At 31.4% G+C, this 16,888-nt stretch overlaps 1 protein-coding gene and 1 long non-coding RNA gene across 2 annotated transcripts; one reads left to right on the top strand and one right to left on the bottom strand.

The window, feature by feature from the left end:
* Positions 1 to 7,761: 7,761 nt before the first annotated feature.
* On the bottom strand, positions 7,762 to 8,248 carry LOC135125280 (uncharacterized). Its single transcript, XR_010279864.1, has 2 exons — positions 8,137 to 8,248; positions 7,762 to 8,084 (listed from the first exon to the last, which is right to left on the bottom strand). It is a non-coding gene; the product is annotated as an uncharacterized LOC135125280 (long non-coding RNA).
* On the top strand, positions 8,245 to 13,137 carry LOC135125269 (glycogen phosphorylase). Its single transcript, XM_064050715.1, has 5 exons — positions 8,245 to 8,655; positions 10,286 to 10,814; positions 10,864 to 11,494; positions 11,541 to 12,516; positions 12,568 to 13,137. The coding sequence occupies exons 1-5, from the start codon at positions 8,413 to 8,415 to the stop codon at positions 12,736 to 12,738; spliced, it is 2,550 nt and encodes an 849-aa protein (XP_063906785.1). The 5' UTR covers positions 8,245 to 8,412; the 3' UTR covers positions 12,739 to 13,137.
* Positions 13,138 to 16,888: the final 3,751 nt, after the last annotated feature.

Below are 16,888 nucleotides of genomic sequence, written 5' to 3'. Positions count from 1 at the left end.
GTAGTTTACAACTCTGAATCGACTTTTCACCCGAAACGTCCAGATTTTTGGAAAAAAAATCAAAATTATAAAACAACATTTTGAAATTTAATTTTTAATCTGCTAACCAGAATGCTTTGAAATGTTGCAGATGTTTTAAGGCTATAAAGAGCATCATAAATCTTTAGTAAAAAAATATTTGCTTATCCCCTCCAAAAACTTGATGACGTCAGCTCGAAAGTTTGCCGAATAAATCATATCTAAAATGTACAAAATATGATGAGCCTGTACTTGTCATTTATCACTCCATTCATATTTTTTGGATTTGCATATACAGAGTGACTCAAAAAAATTAATGAATGCGTAAATTTATTTTATTGATTTAATCAGGAACTACAAAACCGAATGCTTTGAAATCTTGCAGATGTTTTAAGGTTATAAAGAGCATAATAAATTTTTAGTCAAAATATATTTGGTTATCTTCTACAAAAAACTGATGACGTCAGCTCAAAAGTTTTCCGAATAAATCGTATCTAAAATGTACAAAATATGATGAGTCTGTACTTGTGATTTATCATTCCATTCATATTTTTGGATTTGCATATGCAGGGTGTCTCAAAAAAATTAATGAAGGCGTGAATTTATTTTATCGATTTAATCAGGAATTACAAAACCGAATGCTTTGAAATCTTGGGAATATTTTAAAGTTATTATAAGCATGGTAAACTTTTGTTCAAAATGTATTTGTTCATCCCTCCTAAAAAAAATTGATGACGTCGCCCTTAAATTTTGCTGAATAAATCCTATCTAAAATGCAAAAAATATGATGAGTTTGTACTTGTGATTTATCATTCCATTCATATTTTTTAGATTTTCTTAAGAGGTGGTTCAAAAAAATTAATGAAGTCAATTTATTTTATTGATTAAATTAAAGGCAACACTTATTATTAGTATTACACCCCAACCAACCCAATTTGGTAGACACAAAATTTGTTAAAGGAAAAACTCGGTTGAAACATAAGGGTAGCACGCTTATTTACATCGACTTTAACATTACAGACCTGCATTTGTTTTATGCGTTCACTTGATTCCGCGAATGTGAAATAGACATGTTTATAATCAACCAATTGTGAATTTCACCGTCAAGAATTAAAATAAAACCCAATGTTTTATATAATAAGCGGAAGTCGAAGCAATAAAACCGACGGTGGTTTTGTTTACAGTTTCTCTGTTTGGCTCTCACGTATGCTGTTACGCCTATCATCTTAAATTAACAATGTTTATACATACACGATTTTCAGTTGCCTCTGATACGTAGGTATACGTGAGTAAATTGTTTCGTTATTTTATTGATTATTACAAATCAATATTCAAACGACCCAATTCATTTTCCCGAAAATTTGAGAATATAATAATTTTATTCTTAGTATTACACTACATCTATCCCAACTGATATACGTGTCCTTGCAAAAATGTTGATGACGTCATCGCAATTTTTTTTTAAATTCCTACTACAAAAATGTAATGAGAAAAAAAACACAATAGGCATGCAGTCGTCAAGTTTCCGACAGCGAGGGAAGTACTGTCTAAACTCTTTAGACCAATTTTTAAATTTCTTGAAGATTTTTCAATTTTTTGAAAATTATTCGTTTTATGAATTTCTGAAGATTTTCTAGAATTTTTACAGATTTGTTTCAAGATTTCCAGATTTTTTCAAAATTTTTCCTTTTTTTAAATATAAGAATCTCAGGGATCACATGAGTCTTGTTTTTAAAGTATATAATTTAAAGAATCTCGGGGATTCCTCATGCATTGTTTTTGAAACAGTTTGAAAGAATCTAGGGAATTTTTTGTGTACTGTTTTTGAAGCAATTTAAAGAGATTGTTGAAGATTTTTTGAAGATTATTTTTATTTTTTAGGGATTTTGAAGTTTTTCAAGATTGTTTTTAAGATTTTTCAGTTTTTCAAGGTTTTTCATGTTTTCTTACGTTTTTTAAACATTTTTTTAAATGTCAACTTTTTTAAACATTTTCCGGGTCTTAAACATTTGTTTTTAAAGGTTTTTCCTTTTGTTTTTCATTTTTTCAAGTTTTTTGGAAATTTTTCAAGGTTTTTATAGATTCTTCAATTTTTTTTAGATTTTTTCAAAACTTTTTAAGATTTTTTTCGCTTTTTTCAAAGTTCTTCCTTTTTAGATTTCTTGAAGATTTTCAGTATTTTTAATTTCTTTGAAGATTAGTCGTTTTTTTTAATTTCTCAAGATTTTCAAGATTTTTTTAAAGATTTGTTTCAAGATTTGAAGATTTTTTTATCTTTCAAGGGTTTTGAAGTTTCTCAAGATTTGTTTTGAAGATTTTTATGTTTTAAGGGTTTTCTTAAGTTTTTTAAACATTTTTAAATTTTTAAGTTTTTTTTAAACATTTTCCTTTTTCTTAATTTTTTTTCAAAATATTTCCGTTTTTTAGGGCCAGTTTATACAATATTTTAACTGGGATTAAGTTAATCACGCATTTAACGAGGCGTTTAGCGACGTCTGATTGGCGTAGAGTCAGTCACGTGGTACTTTAACGCCGTGTTAAAAATTTAATCGCAGTCAAGTATTTAATTGAGCTTCAGTAAACCGGTTCTTAAAAATTTGTTTTTAAAGATTTCCCCTTTCGTCTTTTATTTTTTCAAGTTTTTTGAAGATTTTTGGAAGTTTTTAAAGATTCTTCAATTTTTTTGGAAACTCTTCATGATTCTTCCTTCTTAAATCCCTTGAAGATTTTCCAATTTTTTAATTTTTTTGTTGAATTTCTGAAGATTTTAAAGTTTTTTTACAAATTTGTTTCAGATTTTTAACATTTTATTTCAAAATTTTTCCTTTTTTTTAGTTTTAGGCATCACGGGGATTTTTGTGTGTATTGTTTTTGAAGCAATTTACAGAGATTATTCAAGACTTTTTAAAGGGTTTTGAAGCTTTTCAAGATTTGTAAGTTTTTTAATCATTTTTTTAATTTTCAAGTTTTTATTTTAACAATTTCTTTTTTCTTGAATTTTTTTGAAGATTTTTTTCAAAATATTTCCGTTTTTTAGAGCCTGTTTATACAATATTTTCAGTCACATAGTGTTTAACGTTGTCTTAAAAATTTAATTGCAATTAAAAATTTAATTGAGCTTCTGCAACGGGGTCTTCATAATTTGTTTTTAAAGATTTCCTCTTTTGTTTTTGATTTTTTCAATATTTTTTTGAAGATTTTTCAAGGCCTTTAAAGATTCTTCCTTTTTAAATTTCTTGAAGATTATTGGTTTCTTTGAATTTCTAAAGATTTTCAAGATTTTTTACAGATTTCTTTTAAAATTTTGAAGATTTTTTCAAAATTTTCAAGATTTTTTCAAAATTTTTCCTTTTTTTTAATTTTAAGAATCTCGGGGATCACAAAGACACAAAGTCTTGTTTTTGAAGCAATTTAAAGAGATTGTTCAAGATTTGTTTATTTTTTCAAGGGTTTTGAAGTTTTTCAAGATTTTTAAATTTTTTATTATATTCTTAAGTTTTTTAAACATTTTTTTTATTTTCAAGTTTTTTTAAACATTTTCCTTTTTTTAGAATTTTTTGAAGATTTTTTTCAAAATATTTCCGTTTTTTTATTAAAGATTTGTTTTTAAAGATTTCCCCTTTTGTTTTTGATTCTTCAATTTTTTTGAAAAATGTTCGAGATTTTCTCTTTTTTTCAAGATTCCTTTTTAAATTTCTTGGAGATTTTTCAGTTTTTTAATTTCTTTGAAGATTATTCGTTTTTTTGAATTTTTAAAAATCTTCAGGATTTTTTACAGATTTGTTTTAAGATTTTCAAGATTTTTCAAAATATTTCCGTTTTTTATTAAAGATTTGTTTTTAAAGATTTCCCCTTTTGTTTTTGATTCTTCAATTTTTTTGAAAAATGTTCGAGATTTCCTCTTTTTTTCAAGATTTCTTCTTTTTAAATTTCTTGAAGCTTTTTCAGTTTTTTTAATTTCTTTGAAAATTATTCATTTTTTTGAATTTTTAAAAATCTTCAGGATTTTTTACAGATTTCTTTTAAGATTTTCAAGATTTTTCAAAAATTTTTCTTTTTTTTTTAATTTTAAGAATCTCATTGATTTTGAAGAAATTTAAAGAGATTGTTGAAGATTTAAATTGTTTTTTTTATTTGTCAAGGGTTTTAAAGTTTTTCAAGGGTTTCGAAGTTTTTCATGGCTTTTCATGTTTTCTTACGTTTTTTAAACATCTTTTTAATTCTCAACTTTTTTTTTAACATTTTCCGGGTCTTCAAGAATTGTTTTTAAAGATTTCTCTTTTGTTTTTGATTTTTTCAAGTTTTTTGAAAATTTTTCAAGGTTTTTAAAGTCTTTAATTTTTTTTGAACGTTTTTTCAAGAATTTTTAACATTTTTTCATTTTTTCAAGGTTCTTCTTTCTTAAATTTCCTGAAGATTTTTCAGTTTTTTTAATTTCTTTGAAGATTATTCGTTTTTTTGAATTTTTAAAAATCTTCAAGATTTTTTACAGATTTGTTTTAAGATTTTCAAGATTTTTCAAAATATTTCCGTTTTTTATTAAAGATTTGTTTTTAAAGATTTCCCCTTTTGTTTTTGATTCTTCAATTTTTTTGAAAAATGTTCGAGATTTCCTCTTTTTTTCAAGATTTCTTCTTTTTAAATTTCTTGAAGCTTTTTCAGTTTTTTTAATTTCTTTGAAGATTATTCATTTTTTTGAATTTTTAAAAATCTTCAGGATTTTTTACAGATTTGTTTTAAGATTTTCAAGATTTTTCAAAAATTTTTCTTTTTTTTTTAATTTTAAGAATCTCATTGATTTTGAAGCAATTTAAAGAGATTGTTGAAGATTTAAATTTTTTTTTTATTTGTCAAGGGTTTTAAAGTTTTTCAAGGGTTGCGAAGTTTTTCAAGGTTTTTCATGTTTTCTTACGTTTTTTAAACATCTTTTTAATTCTCAAGTTTTTTTTTAACATTATCCGGGTCTTCAATACTTGTTTTTAAAGATGTCTGTTTTGTGTTTTATTTTTTCAAGTTTTTTGAAAATTTTTCAAGGTTTTTAAAGAGTCATTAATTTTTTTTGAAGGTTTTTTCAAGAATTTTTAACATTTTTTCAAGGTTCTTCCTTCTTAAATTTCCTGAAGATTTTTCAGTTTTTTAAATTTCTTTGAAGATTATTCGCTTTTTTGAATTTTTAAAAATCTTCAGGATTTTGTACAGATTTGTTTTAAAATTTTCAAGATTTTTCAAAAATTTTTCTTTTTTTTTTAATTTTAGGAATCTCAGGAATCACATGAGCCTTGTTTCTGAAGTAATTTAAAGAATCTCGGGAATTCCTCGTGTATGGTTTTTGAAACAGTTTGAAAGAATCTAGGGGATTTTTTTGTGTACTGTTTTTGAAGCAATTTAAAGAGATTGTTGAAGATTTAAATTTTTTTTTTATTTTTCAAGGGTTTTGAAGTTTTTCAAGGGTTTCGAAGTTTTTCAAGGTTTTTTATGTTTTCTTACGTTTTTTAAACATTTTTTTAATTCTCAAGTTTTTTTTACATTTTCCGGGTCTTCAAGAATTGTTTTTAAAGATTTCTCTTTTGTTTTTGATTTTTTCAAGTTTTTTGAAAATTTTTGAAGGTTTTCAAAGTCTTTAATTTTTTTGAAGGTTTTTTCAAGAATTTTTAACATTTTTTCACTTTTTTCAAGGTTCTTCCTTCTTAAATTTCCTGAAGATTTTTCAGTTTTTTTAATTTCCTTGAAGATTATTCGTTTTTTTCGAATTTTTAAAAATCTTCATGATTTTTTTACAGATTTGTTTTAAGATTTTCAAGATTTTTCAAAAATTTTGCTTTTTTTTTAATTTTAAGAATCTCAGGCATCACATAAGCCTTGTTTTTGAAGTAATTTAAAGAATCTCGGGGATTTCGTGTATGGTTTTTGAAACAGTTTTAAAGAATCTAGGGGATTTTTTTGGGTACTGTTTTTGAAGCAATTTAAAGAGATTGTTGAAGATTTAAAAAATTTCTTTTATTTTTCAAGGGTTTTGAAGTTTTTCAAGGGTTTCGAAGTTTTTCAAGGTTTTTCATGTTTTCTTACGTTTTTTAAACATATTTTTAATTCTCAAGTTTTTTTTTTACATTATCCGGGTCTTCAAGATTTGTTTTTAAAGATTTCTCTTTTGTTTTTGATTTTTTCAAGGTTTTTAAAGAGTCTTTAATTTCTTTGAAGATTATTCGTTTTTTGAATGTCTCAAGATTTTCAAGATTTTTTTACAGATTTGTTTTAAAATTTGAAGACTTTTTATTTTTCAAGGGTTTTGAAGTTTCTCAAGATTTTTTTGAAGATTTTTAAGTTTTCAACGTTTTTAATATTTTCTGAAGTTTTTTAAACATTTTTGAAATTTTCAAGTTTTTTTAACATTTTCCTTTTTTCTGTTTTTTTTTTGAAGATTTTTTTTCAAAATATTTCTGTTTTTTAGAGCCAGTTTACACAATATTTTAACTGGGATTAAGTTAATCACGCATTTAACGAGACGTTTAGCGACTTCTGATTGGCGTAGTGTCAGTCATATGGTACTTTAACGCCGTTTTAAAAATTTAATCCCAGTCAAATATTTAATTGAGGTTCTGCAAACCGGGTCTTTAAGATTTATTTTTAAAGATTTCTCCTTTTATTTTTGGGTTTTTCAAGTTTTTTGAAAAATTTTTAAGATCTTTTCGCTTTTTTTCAAGGTTCTTCGTTCTTAAATTTCTTGAAGATTTTTCAGTGGTTTGAATTTCTTTGAAGATTCTGAATTTCTCAAGATTTTCATTTTTTTTTTAATTTTAAGAATCTCGGGGACTCCTGTATGGTTTTTGAAATAGTTTGAAAAAATCTAGGGGATTTTTTTGTGTACTGTTTTTGAAGCAATTTAAAGAGATTGTTTAAGATTTTTTATTTTTCAAGGGTTTTGAAGTTTCTCAAGATTTTTAAGTTTTCAAGGTTTTTAATATTTTCTTTAGTTTTTCAAACATTTTTTAAATTTTCAAGTTTTTTTTAAAGATCTTTTTCAAAATGTCTCCGTTTCCAGTTTATACAATATTTTAACTGGGATTAAGTTAATCACGCATTTAACGAGGTGTTTGGTGACGTTTGATTGAGTGATTGGCGTAGAGTCAATCACGTGACACTTTAACCCCGTGTTAAAAATTTAATAATCCCAGTCAGCTTCTGGAAACCGGGTCTTGAAGATTTCCGCTTTTGTTTTTGATTTTTTCAAGTTTTTTTGACGATTTTCCAAGGTTTCTAAAAATTCTTTTTTTTTGAAGATTTTATGAAAAATGTTCAAGATTTTCTCGCTTTTTTTCAAGATTTTTCCTTTTTAAATTTCCCGAAGAGTTCAGTTTTTTATTTTTTTGTATTGCGTGTGTATTCACCTCATTTTCAGTCTCAAAAATAAATGTTTCAGATTTCGAGCAGCCATCTTGAGCGGAAACGTCAAACAAGACATTAAAAAGTTGGACCTTGAGCTCCAATTTCTCTGAACCACAATTACACCGACGTAATTTAAAAATTGACAATAGAAAGCGATAAATAAAGAGTTTAATATTCCCTCGGCGCAATTATCGTGAAGTGAAAACACAATGCTACCTTAATATAAAGGATTTAAAAGGTTGCCGTTATGTTTAAACAAAAACCGTTAACATAACAACCTTTTTTTGCAAAGTTAGGTTATAATATAAAATTACTTTTGTATATTTGTGTAAAAATAGTAATAAAAAAAAACCTGATCAATTTGACTTGAAAACTGATTTTGATTACAGCAGTTGCAATATTGGTAAAAGCTTGTTTAAAAACGAACGTATTTACAATGACGTTTGAACAAGTAAATTTACTTTTCATTGTAATTTTTCGGCCCAGTCTTTCTACAGTATATTTGTACCATTTCTTATCTCACGACAGTCTGCTCGAAGTAAGGTCGTCAGCTTGATTACAGCTTATCTGTCCACAATTAAAGTCCAGACAAAATCCTACCCAACGTCATTTTCTTAATACCGAGATAATCCCATTTGCTCACTGCAATCCCACGCAGAGCCACGTAGCTTCTAAAAATACCCCTAATGAACAATTATCATGCACTCTACATCAGTAATCATGCGGCACTAATACTTAAACCTGAAGTAAGTAAATGCGAAATTCCATTACTCATCCATCACTCGTTCGCTCCATGTCGCTCGTCTCCGCTCTCTGTTAATCCCATCACGTGTCCAACCACTCCAAAAATTGGCGGCAACTGCGAAAAGGGGCTTGCCAGCTGTTTTGTGTTTACAAACTTGCGTTTGCGCGCTGACTCCCTCCGCAAGGTGACCCCTACACTCATTTCAAGTCAGTAAAGCCGGCGAGGCGACCTCAAGCTCATTATTCGGTCGCCTTCACGAAGACAACATGTCCATCCCGCAGTCGGACAGCGAAAGAAGAAAACAAATCAGCGTCCGGGGAATCGCCCAACTCGACGACGTCAACGAAATCAAGAAGACCTTTAACCGCCACCTCCACTACACTCTAGTGAAGGACCGGAATGTGGCCACCGCCAGAGACTACTACATCGCGCTAGCCCACACCGTGAAGGACCACCTGGTCTCGAGATGGATCCGCACGCAGCAGCACTACTACGAAAAGGACCCCAAGGTGAGAAATTTCAAAGTTGAAGATGCTGCCCGAAACGTCTCACAGCGTTTTCAACTCAGGGTAAAGGTCGGGGTTTATTTTCGCTTATCGGGCGAACAATGGGCTTATCGGTTTATTCAAATTGTATTCCGCTGAACTTTAGTTTGATGGTTGGAAGTTGGAACGGGCCACAAGAAAGCACGTGTCAATATTTCATGTGGCTGGCGCGCTTCCAACAGATGTTAAATTTTTGGAAAAATATTTTCGGGTTCATTAGGTTTATTGCGCAGGGGTGCTTTATTTTTTGGTTTGAATTGGCCAACTGTGATTCAGAATGTATTTTGGGTGGTGAAGATCTAAGCCAAAATTAAACTAAGTTGTTTCTTGTTTTGCTTGTGGATTGAGAAACTCGGAGAAAATTTATTGTTGGATTGTTCGACTGAAGCCAGAATTATCTAATCGGCGAAATTTGGAGTGGCCAAGTGAATCTGGCTCCGAACGGTCTCAAAGATCGACTGAAATACGAATGATTTAATTTAGGTTATGCAACTGTGGAAGTTTTTCCACAATCCAAAAAACAGATTTTTTGAAATTTTTGACTCTAATCAAAGCGTTAATCTTGTCATAAACATTCCAATTAGTACAGTGTAAACAAAATAGCTGGCGATTCTTGCATTCCGGGTGGGCACAATAGACACATCAAGTGCCTTGAGCGACTTAAGTCAATAATTTCTTAAGATAGCTTAGCTGAAAATTTCAAGAACTGTTTGTTGTTGACTATGTAGTGTAGATATTTTGGAAATAGAGATTAAAGTTATCTAGAAAATATATGACTAGATCTAATTATAAATGAAGATAATCCTTGAAAGATTGGCTAATAAAGAAATATCAAATGTTTTTTATTAAAAAATATGTAACTTTTGCAGTGCAACTACTCGTTTAACCTTGGCTTTGTGCATTTCCAGTGGGTCATTATAAAATATCAGATAATTATCGACTTACATAATAGTTGTTTATTTCTAAGAAACTCGTTGCATACACCTCGATTAGGTCAAAATAATTAAAAATCTGTCGCTAATTTTTTAGATCCAATTTAACGTAATTTATTGATCGTTAAAAAATGTTCCCAATGCGAAAACAAGTTCATAGATTAGCCGTTTTTCAATTTATAGTGAGATCTCCTTGAACTACATTTGCTGATTTAATACTAACTGTTATTGTTATTACTTCACTTATCTCTATCAAAGTGCAACTGAAAGGTTCACTCAAACAACTATTTTTACTATAAAGGTTAAGCTCTAACGAAATTGTTTTATTAACCATTTTTTTTTGTTTTAAAATTTAATTTGCATTTTGATTTTCTAACGCGTGCTTTATTGCACCATTGTTCCGTTAAGCAATATTAACCTTTAAGTATTTTAATTAATGAATCAAGTCGGCGCTATTTTTAGACTGAGGGTTCAGCATTCACAAAGCACACTTGACTTTCTTTAAAGTTACATGGAAGGAGATCTTTATAACAATTTTTCGTGGAACCAGATTCATTATTGTTAAAAAAATTAGTCCGGGTAAGCGTTTAGGGATTGTGGAAACCCGCAGTGAGGAGCTGGAGCAGTCTAACCCCTATTGCTACATCGATTTTCCTTTGCAGCGGGTCTACTACCTCTCTCTAGAATTCTACATGGGCCGATCTCTCCAAAACACCATGATTAACCTAGGCATCCAAAGCTCCGTGGACGAAGCTCTCTACCAACTAGGCTTAGACATCGAAGAACTCGAGGAATTGGAAGAGGACGCCGGTCTGGGCAACGGCGGCCTGGGCCGCCTCGCCGCCTGTTTTCTAGACTCCATGGCCACCCTAGGCATGGCGGCCTACGGCTACGGCATCCGCTACGAATACGGCATCTTCGCCCAGAAGATCATCAGCGGCGAACAACAAGAGGAGCCCGACGATTGGCTCAGATTCGGCAACCCGTGGGAAAAAGCCCGCCCTGAGTACATGCTACCCGTGAACTTCTACGGTAACGTGGTGGACTCACCCACCGGGCGGAAATGGGTCAACACCCAGGTGGTGTTCGCGCTCCCTTACGATAACCCCATTCCCGGGTACAACAACAACGTCGTCAACACGTTGAGGTTATGGTCGGCGAAGTCGCCCATCGACTTCAATTTGCAATTTTGTAAGTTTCTATAGGGTCGCACGTCTTGGGTTACAGTTTTTGGTTTTAGTCAACGACGGGGATTATATTCAGGCGGTTCTGGACCGAAATCTGGCTGAAAACATATCGCGGGTTTTGTACCCTAATGACAATAACTTTGGCGGCAAAGAGCTGCGGTTGAAGCAGGAGTATTTTATGTGTGCGGCTACGCTTCAAGATATCATCCGGCGGTTCAAGGCGGCGAAATTCGGGACGCGCGAGCCCACTAGAACTAATTTCGACTTGCTGCCGGATAAGGTCGCGATTCAACTGAATGACACGCACCCGTCTTTGGCCATTCCAGAGTTGATGAGGATTTTGCTGGATATTGAGGGACTTCCGTGGAATAGCGCGTGGGACATCACTGTACGAACGTGCGCCTACACCAACCATACTGTTTTACCTGAAGCCCTGGAGCGCTGGCCTATTGACATGCTCCAGAACATCCTCCCGCGTCACTTGGAGATCATCTACCACATCAACCACCTCCATCTCGAAAACGTGATGAAAAAGTGGCCGCACGATCTCGACAGAATGCGCCGCATGTCTTTGATTGAAGAAGACGGAATCAAGCGCGTCAACATGGCCCACTTGTCCATCGTAGGCTCGCACGCGGTCAACGGAGTCGCACGAATCCACTCAGAAATCATCAAAGCCGATTTGTAAGTCCGACTTTCTGCACTAACCCCACTACTTTGTGTCTTCCAGGTTTAAAGACTTCTACGAACTCAGTCCCGAAAAGTTCCAGAACAAGACTAACGGAATTACTCCTCGGCGGTGGCTCGTGCTGTGTAACCCCGGCTTGAGTGACCTCATTTGTGACAAAATCGGGGAAGAGTGGATGGTGCACCTCGACCAGCTCCAACAACTCAAACAATGGGCCAAAGACCCCGTTTTCCAACGAGGCATAGCTAAAGTCAAGCAAGAGAACAAACTCAAGCTTGCGCAGTTGATCGAGAAAGACTACGGGGTTAAAGTCAACCCGGCTTCCATGTTTGACATCCACGTTAAGCGTATCCACGAGTACAAAAGGCAGCTTTTGAATTGTATGCACATTATCACTCTCTATAATAGGATAAAGAGGAACCCGGCGGCTAAAATCACCCCCAGGACTGTGATGATTGGTGGAAAGGCAGCTCCTGGGTACTACACCGCGAAGAAGATCATCAAGTTGATTAATTGCGTGGGGAATGTGGTCAATAATGACCCGATCGTCGGGGATAAGTTGAAGGTTATTTTCCTGGAGAATTATCGGGTTACGCTGGCCGAGAAGATCATCCCGGCGGCGGATTTGAGCGAGCAGATTTCGACAGCGGGAACTGAGGCGTCGGGTACTGGGAACATGAAGTTCCAATTAAATGGCGCCTTGACTGTTGGTACTCTGGATGGTGCCAACGTGGAAATGGCTGAAGAGATGGGTTTGGATAATATTTTCATTTTTGGAATGACCGTGGAGGAAGTGGAGGCGTTGAAACAGAAAGGGTACAACGCGTACGACTACTATAACGCGAACCCCGAATTAAAACAAGTAGTTGATCAGATTCAAAACGGGTTCTTTAACCCTAATAACCCAGACGAGTTTAAGGATCTGGCTGACATTTTGCTTAAGTATGATAGGTTTTACTTGCTGGCTGACTATGACGCCTATATCAAGAAACAAGAAGAAGTCAGCGCCGTCTATGAGGTTAGTATGACTTATTTTGTGACAGAAGTGACTTAACAGTAGCGTTTTTAGAACCAGTCCAAGTGGATAGAAATGGCCATTAATAATATCGCGTCGTCTGGAAAGTTCTCCAGTGACCGCACTATCATAGAATACGGGAAAGATATCTGGGGGATTGAGGCCAATTACGCGAAATTGCCTGCCCCACATGAACCAAGAGAACTGGCCTTGAAGGATGCCTAAGTTTCGATTTATTTTGTTCCCGCCGGGGAAAGTGATGTTACTTTGTAGTAGAGAGAAGAGTATTGTATAATGTTGACAAAATGTATGTTGGTATTGTGCCAAAGTTTTCAAAATTTTAATACTCTAGCTGTGTTATTGGTGCTAAGCGGTTTTCTCTTATTTTCACTTCTTTCTTACTTGCTTATGCCGAAATTTTTATTTTGTTCGAACTCGACTTTTGTTGTGTATTGTTTGAGGTTCTTGTATTATGTTAAAGCATTTTAAATAAAGGATAATTAGCCGCTTTTGTGAGCGACGTATTGTACATTTGATTTGTTTTGTTGTTGTAAGTCGCCATGTTTAAGCAATAATTCTTGTAACGAAATAATTATTATAAATACAATAAATCCGTTTGTGATTGATGGTGGTGTAATTGTACCTATATATACTTATTATCGTCTTCATCTTTCACGTTATATACATTAGTTTATGAACCGGCTCTGAAAAGAATTCTTCCAATGAATTGATTTTGTCGACTCCCGTTTCAAAGATGGCAGCACCTATCCAGAGATCGGTTTGGTACAGTTCCATTACCATTCTCCGTGGTTAAATGTTTCTCTTCCAGGTCCGAGTGGGTGTATAAACACCACTTTAATTTAATTATACTAATGTATTTTCTGTATACATTCTCAAAATCGGAACTCTTCCGTGAAAACAACAAATTCGTTTCCTTTGTGGGGAAACCCGTTCTCAAAATTACAATACTGTCGTTAGAATTTTTTAAATTTTTATTAGCGTTTATTCATTTTTTTAATAATAACTGTTGGAAATTTTGGTTTGGGGGATTTTCCTCAGAGAAATCCCTCTTCGTGGGAGATTCATATAGGTAAAAATAAAATAAGATTAATATTGCAATGGGGTCTTAAAAATTTATTGACATTGATTCAGATTTGTATATTTGTGGAAGCCTGTTTTATTTTTGTTCTATGGATAAAGTTTTAAGTGATTGAATTACGAATTCAGGTTATTTTTAGGGTTTCTTGAAGTAGGTATGAAATTGTTTCTATATTTATTTTATTGGGTCGAATACAAATGTTATGAGAAAAGTTGGTTCGTTATTGAAGTTTCCTAACCTTTTGTTTGCGACGATTAGCGGGAAATACAATATCGCGTGAAAATATTAATTGTCTTCCTGAAAGTTGCGTAAAATTTAAAGAAAGTTTAATTTAGAGTGTTTGTCGAAGTTTTTCTTTTATTTTAATACATATACAGGGTGTTCATTGTGTGGGAAAAAATTCGACGGAAACATGAAATGATGTAAAATGTTAGTGTCATTTTGGAAATTTTGTAAATTTAAAAAAAATAATAAATGCTATACAAAAAAACAGACAGAAAAAAATCAAAGACCAAAGTTGTACGGTTCTTTGAGGGCTATGGTTTAAAATTATTTTTAACTAGACATAGTGTTCAGTTTTGGGATTTTCCAATTTTCTGATTTTTCACTTTTTTGTTTCTTTAATTGTTTTAATTTTCGATTTTTTAAATTTTCTTTTTCGATTTTGATTTTATGATTTTTTCAATTTTGGGACTTTACATTCGATTTTTCAGTTTTTCAATTTCTCGAACTTCCATTTTTCGACATTTCGGTTTGCAATTTATAGAGTTCTTAATTTAATGTTTCAATTTATCCACTTTTCGATTTTTCAATTTTTCCCTTTTTCAGTTCTTCAATATTTCGATTTTTGGACGGTTTTAGATTTTTCGGTTTTTCGATTTTTTGGTTTTTAAATTTATCGATTTTTTAGTTTTTGGATTTTTCATTATTTTTAATTCACAAATTTTCGAGATTTCGGTGTTTCATTTTTTGATTGTTGAATTTCCCGATTTTTCGATTTTTCGATTTTTCGATCTTCGATTTCTCGATATTTTGAGTATCGATTTCTTGATGTCCCAATTTTTCAATGTCGACCTTGCGTTTTCTAGATTTTTCAATTCTTTAATGTTTAGATTTTTCAATTTTTCGATTTCCTAATTTATCGATATTTCAGTTTTGAGTTTTTGCAGTTTATTTGATATTTCAATTTTTCGATTATCCAATTTTTTGACTTTGATTTCTGAATTTTTCGATTTCTCGATTTTTTCATTTTCCCGCTTCCCGAATTTTCAATGTTTCGTTTTCTCCACTTCTCGATTTTTAGATTTTTCAAATTCTCGGTTTTAGGTTTACGGTTTCTTAGTTTTTCGATTTTTAAAATTGCAGTTTTTTCGATTTGTTGGTTTTTAAATGTTTCGATTTTTCAGTTTTTCAATATATCATTGTTTAATTTACCAATTTTTCATTTATTCGATTTTTTCACATTTAAAATTTTTCAATTTGTAATTTTTCTATTTCTCGATTTCTCAATTTCTCACTATTTTGATGTATCGGTTTCCAGATGTTTCAATTTTTCAATTTTTGATGTTTCGATTTCTCTTTCGAGTTTTCGATTTTTTGGCTTTGCGATTTTTCGATGTTCCAATTTTTCAATGTTTCCATTCTTCAATTTTTTGATTTCCCAATCTTCTGACATTTTAGTCATTGGATTTTTCAATTTCTCGATTTTTCAGTTTTTTGATTCTTCAATCTTTCGATTTTTCCACTTTGGATTTCACGATTTTTTTGACATTCCGATGACCAGATTTTTCCATTTTTTAATTATATCCATTTTTCGAGTTTTAGAATTTTCGGTTTCTCGACATAACGCTTTTCCGCTTTTTAAAATTTTTCGAATTCTCAATTTCTTGATCACTCAATTTTTTGATTTTTCGATTTCTGAATGTTTCGATTTTTCGCTTTTTCATTTCTTCAATTTTCGGTTTTTCGACTCCCCGGTTTTAGCTTTTTCGGTTTTTCAATTCTTCGCTTCCTAAAATAGTAGATTTTTCAGTTTTTTGATTCTTCAATTTTTCGATTTTTCCACTTTTGATTTCACGATTTTTTGACATTCCGATGATCAAATTTTCCATTTCTCATCATATCGGTTTTCCGATTTTTTAAATTTTTCGAATTTTCGATTTCTTGATTACTCAATTTTTTGACTTTTCGATTTCTGAATTTTCCGATTTTTCGCTTTTTCACTTCTTCAATTTTTCGATTTCTCGACTTTCCGGCTTTAGCTTTTTCGGTTTTTCAATTCTCCGCTTTTTAAAATAGTAGATTTTTCAGTTTTTTATTCTTCAATTTTTCGAATTTCCACTTTGGATTTCACGATTTTTTTGACATTCCGGTCACCAGATTTTTCCATTTTTTAATTATATCGATTCTTCAAGTTTTAGAATTTTCGATTTCTCAACATAACGGTTTTTCGATTTTAAAAATTTTCGAATTCTCAATTTCTTGATTACTCAATTTTTTGACTTTTCGATTTCTGAATCTTTCGATTTTTCGCTTTTTCAGTTCTTCAATTTTCGGTTTTTCGACTTCCCGGTTTTAGCTTTTTCGGTTTTTCAATTCTTCGTTTTTTAAAATAGTAGGTTTTTCAGTTTTATGATTCTTCAATTTTTCGATTTTTCCACTTTTGATTTCACGATTTTTTGACACTCCGATGACCAAATTTTCCATTTTTCATCATATCGGTTTTCCGATTTGTTAAATTTTTCGAATTCTCAATTTCTTGATTACTCAATTTTTTGACTTTTCGATTTCTGAATTTTTCGATTCTTCGCTTTTTCAGTTCTTCAATTTTCGATTTTTCGACTTCCCGGTTTTAGCTTTTTCGGTTTTTCGCATTTTAAAATAGTAATTTTTTCGATTTTTTGGTTTTTAAATTTTTGTATTTTCTAATTTTTCGATTTCTTGTTTTGTTTTTAAGGCGTAAGACACAACTTAGTTTTTTTTTTATAAAACACCCTGTATATTTTTACATATTTTGTTCGACCTCTTCTAACGCACATTGTTGTGGAATATAGTGTTTATAAAAAAATCTAAAACTCTACAATTTTTAATAGAAAATACTCAGCAAAAAAGAAAAGAACAAAAACTAGAATAAGAACCAGTAATAAATAAAACATTTTTTATACACACTCTGTATACGAAAATTTAATCTTATTTATACCACAACAAACCGAGTACTTTTCTTTAACTCTCCACAAAATGTTCTACCATAGATTTAAAAAATAACTCTACTATGAT

The sequence above is a fragment of the Zophobas morio genome, unplaced genomic scaffold (genome assembly GCF_036711695.1).
Source record: "Zophobas morio isolate AGI-343-1 ecotype UQ-CSIRO unplaced genomic scaffold, CSIRO_AGI_Zmor_V1 ptg000002l, whole genome shotgun sequence".
Lineage (NCBI taxonomy): Eukaryota > Metazoa > Arthropoda > Insecta > Coleoptera > Tenebrionidae > Zophobas > Zophobas morio.
The sequence above is the reverse complement of the archived record's forward strand: the minus strand, read 5'-3'. Positions and strand labels throughout refer to the sequence as shown.